General features: G+C 41.7%; 1 protein-coding gene across 1 annotated transcript in view; it reads right to left on the bottom strand.

Annotated features, from left to right (window-relative positions):
• LOC124711609 (solute carrier family 15 member 4-like) overlaps positions 1–17,094 on the bottom strand; it is a 67,179-nt gene extending 50,085 nt beyond the window's left edge. Inside the window, exons 1-3 of the mRNA XM_047241773.1 lie at positions 16,173–17,094; positions 15,755–16,056; positions 15,099–15,276 (exon numbers count right to left, since the gene is read on the bottom strand). Of these exons, the coding sequence (XP_047097729.1) occupies positions 15,099–15,276; positions 15,755–16,056; positions 16,173–16,652 (960 nt within the window). The 5' untranslated portion in view covers positions 16,653–17,094. The remainder of the gene's footprint in view (positions 1–15,098; positions 15,277–15,754; positions 16,057–16,172) is intronic.
• Between the last annotated feature and the right edge of the window lie 1,650 nt (positions 17,095–18,744).

Raw genomic sequence — 18,744 nt, 5'->3', positions numbered from 1 at the left:
TCTGTCCACTTTCTAGTCATATGTCTCTGATTTCAGTCCCATTTCTTGCTCCCCCCCCCCCTCCCCCCCCTATCGCCATCATCAAGATCAATATTTTCCTCTGTTCCTCAAACTGCTTATATCCGCACTTATGAGCAACTGAATTAGTGATCACCATTATGTTGGAGAAATAGTATTCATGTTGCCATACAGAATAATTTGGCCTATCACATGACTGGGTTACCACCAGACCCTGTAACGGACAATTCGGTGCTTTTTGGATGTGGTTGGGTTGTAGGTCCCCCTCCCATGAACCAGGGATCTTGCTGTTGGTGGGGAGGCTTGCGTGCCTCAGCGATACAGATATCCGTACCGTAGGTGCAACCACAATGGCGGGATATCTGTTGAGAGGCCAGACAAACGTGTGGTTCCTGAAGAGGGGCAGCAGCCTTTTCAGTAGTTGCAGGGGCAACAGTCTGGATGATTGACTGATCTTGCCCTGTAACACTAACCAAAATGGCCTTACTGTTCTGGTACTGCAAACGGCTGAAAGCAAGGGGAAACTACAGCCGTAATTTTTCCTGAGGGCATGCAGCTCTACTGTATGGTTAAATGATGATGGCGTCCTCTTGGGTAAAGTATTCCAGAGGTAAAATAGTCCCCCATTCAGATCTCCGTGTGGGGACTACTCAAGAGGACGTCATTATCAGGAGAAAGAAAACTGGCGTTCTACGGATCAGAGTGTGGAATGTCAGATCCCTTAATCGGGCAGGTAGGTTAGAAAATTTAAAAAGGGAAATGGATAGGTTAAAGTTAGATATAGTGGGAATTAGTGAAGTTCAGTGGCAGGAGGAACAAGACTTTTGGTCAGGTGAATACAGGGTTATAAATACAAAATCAAATGGGGGTAATGCAGGAGTAGGTTTAATAATGAATAAATAAATAGGAGTGTGGGTAAGCTACTACAAACAGCTGAGTGAACACATTATTGTGGCCAAGATAGACACGAAGCCCATACCTATTACAGTAGCACAAGTTTATATGCCAACTAGCTCTGCATGATGATGAGATAAAAGAAATTATTCAGGTAGTGAAGGGAGATGAAAATTTAATAGTCATGGTTGACTGGAATTCGAGAGTAGGAAAAGGGAGAGAAGGACACATTGTAGGTGAATATGGATTGGGGATAAGAAATGAAAGAGGAAGCCGTCTGGTAGAATTTTAAACAGAGCATAACTTAATCATAGCTAACACTTGGTTCAAGAATCATAAAAGAAGGTTGTATACATGGAAGAATCCTGGAGATACTAAAAGGTTTCAGATAGATTACATAATGGTGAGACAGAGATTTAGGAACCAGGTTTTAAATTGTAAGACATTTCCAGGGGCATATGTGGACTCTGACCACAATCTATTGGTTATGAACTGTAGATTAAAAGTGAAGAAACTGCAAAAGGTGGGAATTTAAGGAGGTGGGGCCTGGATAAACTGACTAAACCAGAGGTTGTAGAGTGTCTCAGAGAGAGCATAAGGGAACAATTCACAGGAATGGGGGAAATAAATACAGTAGAAGAAGAATGGGTAGCTCTGAGGGATGAAGTAGTGAAGGCAGCAGAAGATCAAGTAGGTAAAAAGATGAGGGCTAGTAGAAATCCTTGGGTAACAGAAGAAATATTGAATTTAATTGATGAAAGGAGAAAATATAAAAATGCAGTAAATGAAACAGGCAAAAACGAATACAAACGTCTCAAAAATGAGATCGACAGGAAGTGCAAAATGGCTAAGCAGGGATGGCTAGAGGACAAATGTAAGGATGTAAAGGCTTATCTCACTAGGGGTAAGATACAGGGTGTTTCAAAAATGACTGGTATATTTGAAACGGCAATAAAAACTAAACGAGCAGCGATAGAAATACACCGTTTGTTGCAATATGCTTGGGACAACAGTACATTTTCAGGCAGACAAACTTTCAAAATTACAGTAGTTACAATTTTCAACAACAGATGGCGCTGCGGTTTGGGAAACTCTATAGTACGATATTTTCCACATATCCACCATGCGTAGCAATAATATGGCATAGTCTCTGAATGAAATTACCCGAAACCTTTGACAACGTGTCTGGCGGAATGGCTTCACATGCAGATGAGATGTACTGCTTCAGCTGTTCAATTGTTTCTGGATTCTGGCGGTACACCTGGTCTTTCAAGTGTCCCCACAGAAAGAAGTCACAGGGGTCCACGTCTGGCAAATAGGGAGGCCAATCCACGCCGCCTCCTGTATGTTTCGGATAGCCCAAAGCAATCACACGATCATCGAAATACACTCCTGGAAATGGAAAAAAGAACACATTGACACCGGTGTGTCAGACCCACCATACTTGCTCCGGACACTGCGAGAGGGCTGTACAAGCAATGATCACACGCACGGCACAGCGGACACACCAGGAAGCGCAGTGTTGGCCGTCGAATGGCGCTAGCTGCGCAGCATTTGTGCACCACTGCCGTCAGTGTCAGCCAGTTTGCCGTGGCATACGGAGCTCCATCGCAGTCTTTAACATTGCTAGCATGCCGCGACAGTGTGGACGTGAACCGTATGTGCAGTTGACGGACTTTGAGCGAGGGCGTATAGTGGGCATGCGGGAGGCCGGGTGGACGTACCGCCGAATTGCTCAACACGTGGGGCGTGAGGTCTCCACAGTACATCGATGTTGTCGCCAGTGGTCGGCGGAAGGTGCACGTGCCCGTCGACCTGGGACCGGACCGCAGTGACGCACGGATGCACGCCAAGACCGTAGGATCCTACGCAGTGCCGTAGGGGACCGCACCGCCACTTCCCAGCAAATTAGGGACACTGTTGCTCCTGGGGTATCGGCGAGGACCATTCGCAACCGTCTCCATGAAGCTGGGCTACGGTCTCGCACACCGTTAGGCCGTCTTCCGCTCATGCCCCAACATCGTGCAGCCCGCCTCCAGTGGTGTCGCGACAGGCGTGAATGGAGGGACGAATGGAGACGTGTCGTCTTCAGCGATGAGAGTCGCTTCTGCCTTGGTGCCAATGATGGTCGTATGCGTGTTTGGCGCCGTGCAGGTGAGCGCCACAATCAGGACTGCATACGACCGAGGCACACAGGGCCAACACCCGGCATCATGGTGTGGGGAGCGATCTCCTACACTGGCCGTACACCACTGGTGATCGTCGAGGGGACACTGAATAGTGCACGGTACATCCAAACCGTCATCGAACCCATCGTTCTACCATTCCTAGACCGGCAAGGGAACTTGCTGTTCCAACAGGACAATGCACGTCCGCATGTATCCCGTGCCACCCAACGTGCTCTAGAAGGTGTAAGTCAACTACCCTGGCCAGCAAGATCTCCGGATCTGTCCCCCATTGGGCATGTTTGGGACTGGATGAAGCGTCGTCTCACGCGGTCTGCACGTCCAGCACGAACGCTGGTCCAACTGAGGCGCCAGGTGGAAATGGCAAGGCAAGCCGTTCCACAGGACTACATCCAGCATCTCTACGATCGTCTCCATGGGAGAATAGCAGCCTGCATTGCTGCGAAAGGTGGATATACACTGTACTAGTGCCGACATTGTGCATGCTCTGTTGCCTGTGTCTATGTGCCTGTGGTTCTGTCAGTGTGATCATGTGATGTATCTGACCCCAGGAATGTGTCAATAAAGTTTCCCCTTCCTGGGACAATGAATTCACGGTGTTCTTATTTCAATTTCCAGGAGTGTATTCATTCAGAAAATTAAAGACGTCGGCCGTGCGATGTGGCCGGGCACCATCCTGCATAAACCACGAGGTGTTCGCAGTGTCGTCTAAGGCAGTTTCTACCACCACAAATTCACGAAGAATGTCCAGATAGCGTGATGCAGTAATCATTTCGGATCTGAAAAATGGGCCAATGCTTCCTTTGGAAGAAATGGCGGCCCAGACCAGTACTTTTTGAGGATGCAGGCACGATGGGACTGCAACATGGGGCTTTTCGGTTCCCCATATGCGCCAGTTCTGTTTATTGACGAAGCCGTCCAGGTAACAATAAGCTTCGTCAGTAAACCAAATGCTGCCCACATGCATATCGCCGTCATCAATCCTGTGCACTATATCGTTAGCGAATGTCTCTCGTGCAGCAATGGTAGCGGCGCTGAGGGGTTGCCGCGTTTGAATTTTGTTATGGATAGAGGTGTAAACTCTGGCGCATGGGACGATACGTGGACATTGGCGTCATTTGGACCACAGCTGCAACATGGCGAATGGAAACCCGAGGCCGCTGTTGGATCACCTGCTGCACTAGCTGCGCGTTGCCCTCTGTGGTTGCCGTACGCGGTTGCCCTACCTTTCCAGCACGTTCATCCGTCACGTTCCCAGTCCGTTGAAATTTTTCAAACAGATCCTTTATTGTATCGCTTTTCGGTCCTTTGGTTACATTAAACCTCTGTTGAAAATTTCGTCTTGTTGCAACAACACTGTGTTCTAGGCGGTGGAATTCCAACACCAGAAAAATCCTCTGTTCTAAGGAATAAACCATGTTGTCTACAGCACACTTGCACGTTGTGAACAGCACATGCTTACAGCAGAAAGACGACGTACAGAATGGCGCACCCACAGACTGCGTTGTCTTCTATATCTTTCACATCACTTGCAGCACCATCTGTTGTTGAAAATTGTAACTACTGTAATTTCGAAAGTTTGTCCGCCTGAAAATGTACTGTTGTCCCAAGCATATTGCAACAAACGGTGTATTTCTATCGCTGCTCGTTTAGTTTTTATTGCCGTTTCAAATATACCGGTCATTTTTTAAACACCCTGTAGATACTGCCTACAGGAAAATTAAAGAGCCCTTTGGAGAAAAAAGAGCCACTTGTATGAATATCAAGAGTTCAGATGGAAACCCAGTTCTAAGCAAAGAAGGGAAAGCAGAAAGGTGGAAGGAGTATACAGAGGGTCTATACAAGGGCAATGTACTTGAGGACAATTTTATGGAAATGGAAGAGGATGTAGATGAAGATGAAATGGGAGATACAATACTGCATGAAGAGTTTGACAGAGCACTGAAAGACCTGAGTCGAAACAAGGCCACGGGAGTAGACAATATTCCATTGGAAATACTGACGGTCTTGGGAGAGCCAGTCCTGACAAAACTCTAGCCTCTGGTGAGCACACTGTATGAGACAGGCGAAATACCCCCAGACTTCAAGAAGAATATAATAATTCCAATCCCAAAGAAAGCAGGTGTTGACAGATGTGAAAATTACCGAACTATCAGTTTAATAAGTCACAGCCGCAAAATACTAGTGTGAATTCTTTACAGACAAATGGAAAAACTGATAAAAGCCGACCTCGGCAAAAATCAGTTTGGATTCCATAGAAATGTTGGAACACGTGAGGCAATACTGACCATACAACTTATCTCAGAAAATAGATTAAGGAAAGGCAAACCTACGTTTGTAGCATTTGTAGACTTAGAGAAAGCTTCTGACAATGTTGACTGGAATACTCTCTTTCAAATTCTAAAGGTGGCAGGGGTAAAATACAGGGAGCGAAAGACTATTTATAATTTGTACAGAAACCAGATGGCAGTTATAAGAGTCCAGGGGAATGAAAGGGAAGCAGCGGTTGGGAAGGGAGTGAGACAGGGTTGTAGCCTCTCCCCGATGTTATTCAATCTGTATATTGAGCAAGCAATAAAGGAAACAAAAGAAAAGTTCGGAGTAGGTATTAAAATCCATGGAGAAGAAACAAAAACTTTGAGGTTCGCCAATGACATTGTAATTCTGTCAGAGACAGCAAAGGACTTGCAAGAGCAGTTGGACGGAATGGACAGTGTCTTGAAAGGAGGATATAAGATGAACATCAACAAAAGCGAAACGAGGATAATGGAATGTAGTCGAATTAAGTCGTGTGATGCTAAGGGTATTAGATTAGGAAATGAGACATTTAAAGTAGTAAAGGAGTTTTGCTATTTGAGGAGCAAAATAACTGAAGATGGTCGAAGTAGAGAGGCAATGGCAAGGAAAGCGTTTCTGAAGAAGAGAAATTTGTTAACATCGAGTATTGATTTAAATGTCAGGAAGTCGTTTCTGAAAGTATTTGTATGGAGTGTAGCCATGTATGGAAGTGAAACATGGACCATAAACAGTTTGGACAAGAAGAGAATAGAAGCTTTCGAAATGTGGTGCTACAGAAGAATGCTGAAGATTAGATGGGTAGATCACATAACTAATGAGGAGGTACTGAATAGAATTGAAGAGGAGTTTGTGGCACAAGTTGACAAGAAAAAGGGACTGGTTGGTAGGACATGTTCTGAGGCATCAATGGACCACAAATTTAGCACTGGAGGGCAGCATGGAGGGTAAAAATCGTAGAGGGAGACCAAGAGATGAATACACTAAGCAGTTTCAGAAGGATGTAGGTTGCAGTAAGTACTGGGAGATGAAGAAGCTTGCACAGGATAGAGTAGCATGGAGAGCTGCATCAAACCAGTCTCAGGACTGAAGACCACAACAATAACAAACGATGTAGGTGTGAGATGCATGGAACATTCCATTTCCAAAATCATCCAGGTACTGGTCTTTTCATGTGCCACCATGTCAAGGGTGTATCTGTAACCGGGGGGAATCACCACCACCAGACTAATATCTCGCGGGTAACACTTGTGCAAATGGCAGTGGTCACTGTCAATTATTGTGGATCGCAACAACATATATACCAGGTCAAGTGCAGTAAATCACTCACCACTTCAACGCTGGCCAACAACAATCAGTGAGCAGGCATGCCATACAGACAACCCCTCCCCCCTGCCAGCACAGCACTTTGTGATACAGAAGCAACTGCTCGATGCACGCACCTCTCTTCACAATGTCACAATGCACAGAGTTCCCCTACAAGAATGGGAAAATTGCCATAAGACACCATAAAAAATGAAAAGGTTGCCTGGACCCAGGAGGTGCAAGACATGTTGGTACATGCCAATGGCAGAATATCGCTGAAAGATCTCTCACAGAAACACAAGAAATTTTGGTCATACCAAAGGCTGGTAATGGCACCAAAGTTCGTGTCCAGAAACTCATGGATGACACCAGAATATAAATTGAGGGTAACAAACCAAAAGGACAAATGCTGAACTCCCTTTTCAAATGTCCCTTTACAAAGGGAAATCAAGGAGTATTACAGGAGGTTAATTCTAACATTGCTGCAAATGTAAGAGAAGCAAACATACATTTACTCCACAGTCTTGTGTCAAGTGATTTTAACTGTGTTACCAACTCACCTTGAATATGGCTGTCTAACTAACAGCTGAAAAGTTGAAACATCAGAAGAGGGCCTTTCCATGTCAAATTTTTTTTATTTCGGAAAAAGTTCTCACCTGCCTTTCACCGATTCTGCTGAAATTTTGTGTGAACATCCACACATGTTCCCAATAAACATTAGTAAACTTTCAATATCACTAATTCAATACTACTGGAGATAAGTCATTTGTTTGGCCATACAGCACAGCTACCACCATTACAGCCATAATCTTTCGGTAACTTCGAGATATAATATCTCCAGAAATATTTTCTTGGAAGAAACAAAACAATGCCACCATGCACGGCTTTTTGCACTCTCGTGAGCAAAACATTAAAAAAAGATTTTCTGAGAAATTTTCATATTGATAAATTGAAGCAAAGTTGACAGAAAAAATAGGTACTTGAAAAAATGTGAAGTTTAGCTTTCTGTATCTCCAGAAGTAATTTCAGAATAAACCTGAAACTTTGCACATAACAACTTACTAATACAAGATCTTAGAATTTAAAATTTCATTCCCTTACTGCTTTACAGTGGTTTGCAAACTGAGGACAAACCTGACGATGTTTATAAAAATGCCCACTTTTATGAAAAAAGAGTCTTCTGCAAACTCTTTTAAACATTTTCATTAGAAAGCCCAAGTTCTAAAGTATCTAAAATCAGGATTTGGTTTTGCAGTGCGAGTGTATCGTAATATAGGTGGAGGTGCATTGAAACTGGGGCCATATACTCAAATTAAATCTGACTCTTTTTATCGTGTACTACAATTGTTGAGTACTGTTTGTGGAAGACAGTATCAAAAGTTCTGATGACTAGAAAATGAGCTTGAGCCAGAAAAACTGCAAATAAGTTGGCAATTTTGTTTTTTAGACATCTCTACACCACTCAGCTGTACAAAATTCCTTTTATAGAAAATGAAAAGGAATAAAGAATCCAATATAAAAAATAGTTCTCTCTTCTTTTGTGGCTCTAATAATCTGAGATAATCATATTTCAAAAATGTAGTTTTTTTAGTTTTGCTTTTCAAAATTTATTTGCAAATAATCCCATCAGTGACATCATCTGGCCAGCAATATATTTGTCCTCATGATATTCTACAGCAAATTAATGAAACCTGTAAAACAATTAAGAGGACTGATGTAAAAGATAAGCTTAAGAACCTTAAAAAGACCTCTTCTAGCTTTGGTCTCTGATACTTATAGATCCTGTGTAAAGAAACTCTTATCAGGCTTGGCAATGTGTGGAAAGAAACCCACCCACAGCTGCTATTGCACAGCTATCGAATGTGGCCGCTAATGTGATGGGAATTCTAGTTTTCTCACTTTAAAATGAACCAGCAGCAGTTAAGCCACCAAGGACTATAGCAACACATTAATACAATTTTTCATCAGTACACTAACGTTGCACACAAACCTCAAACAATGCTAACACTCAATACACCAGACCTTAAACAGCAATTTAACCAGCACATCAATAGCATTACACAGTGAAAATATGTTCTAATAATTCTCTATAACACAAAAGCGTTCCAAAAACTGTCATGAAGACTGGTACGAAATTCATCAAAATTTCCACAATGTGACAATGGTGTAAAACCTGAAGGCTATTTATATGATGTGCTGCAGCTGTTCTGCAACAGTTTTACTACCACGATCTCCACTACCTTGGTAATTCACAGTTAAACTGGGAAGTTTGTAACTAATTTGGTTCTGTAGTTGTAGCAGAAAAACAGCCTGAAATTTGTTATGATAAACTGTGGAAAAGACATGCCTTTTATGAAGAGTTTCAAGTTATTCGGACTTTATCTCACTTCCTAGTCATCAAAGCTTTTGATATTCCCTTTGCCATAAAGTACTAAAAAATTATGGAAATTACTAAAAGATGTCAAATTTAATTTGAGTGCCAGCAGAATATGGACCGAGCGAGGTGGCGCAGTGGTTAGACACTGGACTCCCATTTGGAAGGATGACGGTTCAATCCCGCGTCCGGCCATCCTGATTTAGGTTTTCCGTGATTTCCCTAAATCAATCCAGGCAAATGTCGGGATGGTTCCTCTGAAAGGGCACGGCCGACTTCCTTCCCCATCCTTCCCTAATCCGATGAGACTGATGACCACACTGTCTGATCTCCTTCCCCAAACCAACCAACCAACCAGCAGAATATGGGCCCATTTTCAATACACCTCCACCTCGCCACTGTTTTTTAGGGCATTATATGCTTACATTGCAAAACCAAATCTAGGCTTTAAGTGGTTTGGAACGTAGTCTTGCTAATGAAAATGGTTTAGAAGAGCGTCCAGGAGACTTTCTTGCAAAAGTGGGCCAAAACCAGCAAAAAATGCTTTTCTTTGCCCTCAATTTGTAAACTACTGGAAAGCAGTAGGAGAATGAAATTTTGTATTCTAAGACCCTGTAGTGGTAAATTTACATGTCCAATATATCAGGTTTCTCCCACATTTACTTCCAAATATATATAGAAAGCTAAACTTCATATTTTTTTCTTTAACATATATTTTTCCCTACTGATTTTGTTTCAAATGATCCACACTGAAATTCCTCAGAGTTTTTTTATTATTATTTCACTTATGAGAGTGCAAAACATTGCACAAGATGGCCCAGTTTTGTTTCTTTCAAGAGAATACTGCTGGAGATATATATGTATCAAACTTGCCGAAAACTTATGGGCGCACTGTTGGCAGCTGTGCTACAGGGTCAAACAAATAACTATATCTCCAGAAGTATTGAATTAGTGACTGTGAAACTTTACCAATGTTTACTGGAAACATACGCAACTGTTCACATAAAATTTCAGCAAAATCTGTGATGATCACGCAGGAACCTCTAGACCACCTAGCATGAACCAAAGAAGAAATAATAGCATGTCAGATGCACACTCAAAAGATGATAGAATATTCTATCCACTGAGAAAAATTTCAAGAAATATGTGCCCTCCAATAGCCTTGAAATCCATTTGTCAACAAATTTTAGAACATATTCTCAAATCAAATCTAATTATGTATCTGAAATAGATTGACTTCTTCCATGCAAAACAGTGTGGATTCCAAAAATATCAACCATGTGAAGTTCCACTTGCACTTTTCTCAAATAACGTTCTGAAAGACTTGATGAAGATTGTCACACAGTTGCAGTATTTCTTGACTTCTGGAAATCATTGAACTCATTACCACTGTTGTGACTTGGCAAGACAGCCAAGCCACTAGGAGAGGAAGCCGAAAGGCACACGTTTAAGCTCACGCCGGCTGGCATGAGATCTGGAACAGTTAAAGGAATAGAGACTAACAAAAAAGGTACGTAGCTTCTGCAATACTTAACTTTAATCCATAATTGGCGAACATCGGTCTGACGGTACATGCATCACAAGATAAATAGCAAATGATAATGGCGCCTTGCTAGGTCGTAGCAAATGACGTAGCTGAAGGCTATGCTAACTATCGTCTCGGCAAATGAGAACGTAATTTGTCAGTGAACCATCGCTAGCAAAGTCGGCTGTACAACTGGGGGAGTGCTAGGAAGTCTCTCTAGACCTGCCGTGTGGCGGCGCTCGGTCTGCAATCACTGATAGTGGTGACACGCGGGTCCGTCGTATACTAACGGACCGCGGCCGATTTAAAGGCTACCACCTAGCAAGTGTGGTGTCTGGCGGTGACACCACAACCACACCTACATTTATTATCAAATGTGTGATTGTACGGGGTTGTTGCTGTGGTCTTCAGTCCAGAGACTGGTTTGATGCAGTTCACCATGCTATTCTATGCTGTGCAAGTTTCTTCATCTCCAAGTAACCACTGCAACCTCCATCCTTCTGAATCTGCTTAGCGTATTCATCTCTTGGTCTGCTTCTATGATTTTTACTCTCCACACTGCCATCCAATACTAAACTGGTGATCCTTTGATGCCTGAGAACATGCCCTACCAACCAATCCCTTCTTCTAGTCAAGTTGTGCCACAAATTCCTCTTCTCCCCAATTCTGTTCAGTACCTCCTCATTAGTTATGTGATCTACCCATCTAATCTTCAGCATTCTTATGTAGCACCACATTTCGAAAGCTTTTATTCTCTTCTTGTCTAAACTGTTTATCGTCCATGTTTCACTTCCATACATGGCTACACTCCATACAAATACTTTAAGAAAAGACTTCCTGACACTTAAATCTATACTCAATGTTAACAAATTTCTCTTCTTCAGAAACGCTTTCCTAGCCATTGCCAGTCTACATTTTATATCCTCTCTACTTCGACCATCATCAGTCATTTTGCTTTCCAAATAGCAAAACTCCTTTACTATTTTAACTGTCTCATTTCCTAATCTAATTCACTCAGCATCACCCAATTTAATTCGACTACATTCCATTATCCTCGTTTTGCTTTCATTGATGTTCATCTTATATCCTCCTTCCAAGACACTGTCCATGCCATTTAACTGCTCTTGCAGGTCTTTTGCTGTCTCCAGCAGAATTACAATGTCATTGGCAAACCACAAAGTTTTTATTTCTTCTCCATGGATTTTAATTCCTACACCAATTTTTTCTTTTGTTTCCTTTACCACTTGCTCAATATACAGATTGAATAACATCAGGGATAGGCTACAACCCTGTCTCACTACCTTCCCAACCACTGCTTCTCTTACATGCCCCTGGACTCTTATATCTGGTTTCTGTACAAATTGTAAATAGCCTTTCACTCCCTGTATTTTACCCCTGCAAACCTTTAGAATTTGAAAAAGAGTATTCCAGCCAACACTGTCAGAAGCTTTCTCTAAGTCTAGAAATGCTAGTTTGTTTCCTTAATCTTTCTTCTAAGATAATTCGTATGGTCAGTATTGCTTTACGTGTTCCAACATTTCTTCAGAATACTAACTGATCTTCCCCAAGGTTGGCTTCTACCAGTTTTTCCATTCGTCTGTAAAGAATTAGTGCTAGTATTTTGAATCCGTGACCTATTAAACTGATAGTTTGGTAATTTTCACACCTACTTTCTTTGAGATTGGAATTATTATATTTTTCTTGAAGTCTGAGGGTATCAAATGAAATTTGTGACTAGACTGAAGTTTCATTGGCAGTGACAAGCTGTGTGTTATTTTGGATGGAGAGTCATCAATAGATGTGGAATTAACTTCATGTGTGCCCCAGGGAAATGTGTTGGGATCCTTGCTGTTCATGTCATACATTAATGATCTTGCCGACGATATTAATAGTAACTTCAGATTTTTTTATTTTCAAATAGTGAAGTTATCTATAAGGAGCAGGCAAATGAAAATGCGACTGCTAGAAAGAAGTTAAGTAAATTGTATATTATTTCAAGAGTAATTGTCATAGCCATTAATGCATTTATCCCACAATGGACAAGATGGTCAATAACTTCACGGAAAAATGTTTGTGGAACTGTGCTTATATCCTTAATCCAAAGTATATTGACGGACACGAATTTCTTTCTTCAAGACTCCAATAACATGGAAATCACATGGGGAGTGCTGTATTCTACCTAGTTGTCAAAAATGGGGTATCTAGGAAACCTGCTTCTCGGACCACTAGACAACAATTCAAGCAAATCATATTAAAGAGTTTCATTACAAAAGGAAATGATTACAACACTTAACTTTATGTTAAACAGATGTGTCCATAGTGAAGGGCAATGGACAAAATAATAAATCCCTTCAGGACAGACAATGCTACACAGTAGAAGTGAAATGACTAGTCTCGATGTTATTCTTGAACTTGCTGCTGTAGAACTGGGCGGCCAGTCAGGTGCAGCGCTTATGTTCTCTTCACATAGAGGGCACTGGCATCACATTATCATCCTAGAGAGAGCTCAGTACGCATGCAATTGGCTGGATCTTTCATGGCCCTCTCTGCTCTAATGTTCCCGACTGGTGTGCCAGCATTTGACTTTACGCTGGAACATTAAGAGATTGGGGCTATATGAAGGATGTATAAGCGCTTCCCAGTCTAATCAACCTTGGCAGCGTGTGGGTGGGCATTGTGTTGGCAGGTTGTTAAGACTACGCTGCACGAGTTTTGCTAAGGAGCCCTTACACAACCTCCACACAGTTCCAATCAGCCTCTTGTAGATTTACTTTGGGCAAAGAGGTGCACACCTGGGAGCAATGGTGGCTCTGCAGGCACAAGCAAACATTTTTCCATGACAGCACTGACTAACTTGTCTGTCAGTAGACTAAATGTATTAACAGCAACGGTGATCACTTTCAAAATAATGAACAGTTTACATACTTTTTTTGTCATCTGCCTCATTTTCATTTGATTGCCCCTTATACAATGAACTGCTGACTGAAAACAACTGCACAAATATTCAGTCAGATCTTGATAAAACTTCAAAGTGGTACAAAGACTGCCTTAAACATACATATATGTAAAATTGTGTATACTTCACAAAACAAAACAACAACAAAATTGTAGCACCCTATGACTACAATATCAATGAGCCACAAATGGAATCAGTCAACTCTTAGAAGTACCTGGGTGTAATGGTCTGTACGGATATTAAATTTAACAATCACATGGACTTAGCTGTAGGTAAAGAAGGTGGTAAGACTTGGGTTCATTGGCACAATATTGGGGAAACACTGTCAATCTACAAAGGAAACTGCTTACATATCACTAAACAGGGCTAACAGGGATACTGAACACATACAAAGAAGGGCAGCAGAAGAGGTCAATGGTTTGCTTGACCCATGTGAGGGAGAGATATGCTGAAAAACCCGAACTTAATTACAGCTGTTCATTTCACTATCAGCCAACAGCGCCTTGTCCATTCTATGAACGATTTCTGTGGTTTGTCAGCATCAGCAGAGCAGTAACAGTTTTGCTGTGTTTCAAGCTTATGCTACAATGCATCACTGAGATCAGGGCAAAAAGTCACTGACTGTACATAGAACTCCAATATATTCCCCTTCTACACTTCTATACACTTTCCTTAGTGTCCTCCCCCCCCCCCCCTCCTCCTTCCCAAATCTTGGGTTCTTGTGTGCGACACAGAAACCAACATTAATTTCATTCTGGTAACAATAAATGAACCTATGAGAGAGTTTTCTGTGCTACCCCTCCCCTCTATGAAAACTGTGCACCCCATCACACTGCAGTATTGGCAGTTGGAGAAAAGGGGGAAGACAGACAAGGATATCTGAGAAGGAGCGGGGAGAATGGGGCGGGGGTATACACAGGGTGTGAATCAAAATTGTAATCACATTATGTAACAGGCTGTTATGTAGCTTATGGCAAAATCAATTAAATGCTCTGTTATTTACATCACTGTACATAAATTACATGTGTGTTCCTTAATGATTACCACTATACCTGGATCAGAATAATGAATGATGGACAGCTGAGCATGGAAGGTGGGATGTTGTCAGTTTACTGTTATGCAGTAGCAAAATGTGGCTCCAGTAGTGGCAGCTGTGCAGTTCCATACTGAGTGTGTTTATATGTTATATGTTAAGGCGCTGCAAAGCAATTTGCCAGTTAGCTCCACACATTCTATTAAAGATACATACCAGACAGAGAAACAATAACAAATCATAATTATGTTGCAGACCACGACTGTCATCCACAGCTGACTGCTAAACAGCAACTGAGGGAGGAGAGCAACATAACAACTGTGCAGAGGACAGAAGATGTGACCAAACTCATGATGCAATTGGCTGTTGATATGGTTGCTGTCCCATAAAAAAACTAGCTGTCAATCATTTTGTTATTCTGATCCAGGTATAAAAGCACTATCGGACTACATAAAGAATAAGTAGATTTGCTTACTCATACAACTGAAATAAACAGTGCAGCGAATGCTCACCTGAAAAAATACTAGCCAGTATGGAGAAAGGCAAACAAAAAGTAACAAGATAGCTCCTAGTCTCTTGACATCTTCTACAGCAGAATCATGATGAGTTCCACCATATCGGATTTTGGCATAGTCCAGCCATGAAGGCGAGGGAAGATTACGCTGTGATCGCCTCCCAACAACAGGAGAACTATAAAAATGAAACAGCTTAATCAAAAGAAGGTAATGATACTACAAGTAAGCCTACCAGAGGTCGTAACTTATTGCATTGTAACATTTTTACTATAAAATATATGGCTGAATACTAAGCCTCCACAAACGATTAGTACTACTGTAAATAAAATACTGCTACTTGTCACATTATAATGAATGATGTGCTATGAAATCACTGCAAATAGGGACGATAGCTCCAGCATCTAATGAAGGAAATAATTGGGACTCTATATGCCCACCACATCAAATAACAGTTCATAAAGGCTACTGCAGGAACATGAATCTTTGAAAAAAAATTCACACTTCATATCTTTAATATCATTCATAACAGCAAGAGCCTACTGTCTACAATCTCTTGATTCTTTTACACATTTCAGACTTCTCTACTTAGTTTACCATATTCACTACGTTAATCTGTGATAAGACTTAAGGGATGCAGACATACGGTTGCTCACCTTTGAATACTCGTAGTGCGTAAGTGACAACGTCCAACAATTGCCTCACGCAGTATGCAGAGAATATTCTTGAGCACTGACCCAGCAGGACGATGCACTAAATAATACGGTCTACCGCAAGCAAAGAGCACCAATGCTAGAGCAAGACAGGCAGATGTGCCGATGAAGGCACGAAGAAATCCATGGGTCATATCTAGTGCCACATAAGACAGTGCACCAACTCCCAAAAGGCTACCAATATTGACACACCAGTAATACCAGTTAAAGAACTTCCTCAAAGAATCTGTTCCCCCATACTTGACCTACAACAATACACAAAATTACAGTGAATAAGAAACTTCAAGACACATCCAAGGGTAGTTTGTAATATAGTTCTTTCTGTAGTTCCTCTCCAAAGCAACATCTGATTATCACTTACCTGCTCAGCTCCAAAGGAGGGAAAATTTGCTCGAACTGTCCCGGCTGCAATGCCTATTGCAATTAATATTGCATACATCTCGTACAGGCAGTGTGGTTTAGTTGGATCCCTTACGCACAGCAAACCCGCTGCGGCGGTTGCCAACAAACAAAAACCTAAGGTATACAACGCTAACCCGGTTACTAAGGCCCAGTACCTCCCAATGAGAGCATCCGCCAACCATCCGCCACCAACAGCTGAAAAATGCGCAACACCAACAAGCATCAGCACAGCTGTCATCGCTGCACGCGGTGACCACCCGCCAAGACTTAGGAAAACAAATAAATTTGCTACAAGCGCATAGAATGCCAGCCGTTCAAGAGTCAAAGTTATCAAAACGACAACGCCTGCAATTCGGCTTCTTCTGGGGTCCCATGGTAAAGGTCCACCCTGCTGCGGCCTAAAAAGTAAAGGAGTAGACTCTGTTTCCATATCCGTCATCTTTCAACTGCGGTCATATGACTTGAGCGAGTTAATGTAGGAAACAATCTCCGGACGCATAAAAATACACGAAAATTGACACGACTTTTCTGAAAATTGCATTCTTGCAACATGTCATACTACATAACAACATTACGGCTTTTCCCTAGTTTTATTTACGTAACGATCCGGTTTACGTGCAACCTTACACTCAAAACAGCAACAACACGGCTTGTACGTCAATCGTTGTCGCCAGAGTTAACGCTTAACATCATTGCAGAACAAAGAGGTATATTTTTGTTTACATAGTTCCTGTGGGCCGTCATAGTATGATACGCACGCCTGATGGATTCAACATGGAGGTAAAAATAAAGGATACAAACAAAGAGCTATTTGTTGGTTTCTCTACTGAATCCACATTATATTACTGAAGCCATACTAGTGGAGTAGAGCAAGGCATTTGTTCCTGTAAACCACAGAATATTATTGGAGAAACTGTGGTGTCACGGCATTAGAGACCTGGAATTCTGCACCATGGAGGTAAAAATAAGAGGAGTTGTCATGACGTCACAAACTTGAAGCCGACCCAAGAGAAGGTCCGCCATGTTAGCTACCCCAAAACATTCGCTTCTGGTGGTTTGATTCCGTGTAGTCGTGAAGTGTTTTGATAAAAAATGCCGGGCCTGCGTCGCTCACGGGTGTACTAATCGCTCTGATTGTAGTCTAAAGTTTAAACAAATCACATTTCATTCGTAAGTGGACTTATTTAAGCGCTATTTTCTTATATATACTTGAAATTCTGATGCACTGTAAAGTTTTACAGTATGGTTTTATTTCTGTGATTTAACTTTAGATTTCTATCAATCCAAGGCGAAGAGCTGTCTGGAAGTGAGCATTACACTTGGTTTTCACTGTGTGGTTATTCTGAAGTAACTGAAAAGTCCTGGCAAGAAATATCCTGGAAATGGGGACTAATGTTTTAAAATGCAATAATTTAATATAAAGCTAATGTAACTACATATAGTTAATTAAATCTTCAGTAAAATGTGTGGAACACCTGTTACAGTGGTTAAATTATAAGTACTTAAATGGTTACATATTTGTTAAAGCAAAGTTCCCTATCGAAGTCCAGGCTTAGATCATTACATTAATCACTGTGTTGTCGTATTACCCTGTAAATTTCTGTTCTTTGCCACGCTGAATGTCATTTGGTAGGTACAATTTAAAAAGAAAGCAGATGTGGAAATTGCAATGGGCCTGACAATATTAAATTCAGTTCTGTTCCTTCGTAATTTAACGTATTTTTCACTTTGTTGACATGACAGCTGGCTTGTTTATATCATCCCTGCATACATCTATGGGACACCAAAGGAAATAAGGTAAGTTTCTTGTAAACGTGAACATTTAAAATTTGCATTTGACTTGAAAATGCAACGAATACAAATCGGTGCCTCTAAACTATCAATCATTGTTTTTGGAGTTCTGGCTTTATCAATTATCGACACAAACACAATGAAAGTGAATAGAAATGGATTACAAAAGCACGCTTTTCATAGCACATACGTCTCTTCTCGGTTATTCTAAGTGTATACACAAAAAGGAATTACAGTACTGAGGCAAGAAGCGTAATATTTTTACGTATTACTGTATCGAATACGCATTTAAGACCAGAAAAACGTTTGAAGTTGCGTTCCTTATGCTGTGTTGTTCACTAAAACCGAGTAACATTTACTATATAAAACAAATATCACGTGCACACGACATAAATAACGAACAAGAAGCAATTGTAAACACTCGTCTGCTAATGTTTTGGGGGATCCAAGATGGCGGCAGGCCCCGCCCACTGCCTTCAAAACAACGTACAGCGCAAGTCTGTAGCGCCATCTCCCCTTATTCTACCTCCATGTTCTGCACCATTAAATCTTATCTCAGCATCAGGAAACGAACTCTAAAGGCCCGTCCACACGCAACGATCTGTCTGCACAAATATCTGCGCACATCACATCTGCGCAGACAGATCGTTGCGTGTGGACAGAAGATTTGCACCAACCTGAGGTGTGTGCAAACCTAGAAGTTGGAGTTGGAGGTTTGAGCGAAACCTCTCAAATCTGTG

This window comes from Schistocerca piceifrons, chromosome 8 (genome assembly GCF_021461385.2).
Source record: "Schistocerca piceifrons isolate TAMUIC-IGC-003096 chromosome 8, iqSchPice1.1, whole genome shotgun sequence".
In the NCBI taxonomy this organism is placed as follows: Eukaryota; Metazoa; Arthropoda; class Insecta; order Orthoptera; family Acrididae; genus Schistocerca; species Schistocerca piceifrons.
This window is presented reverse-complemented; position numbering and strand designations above follow the sequence as displayed.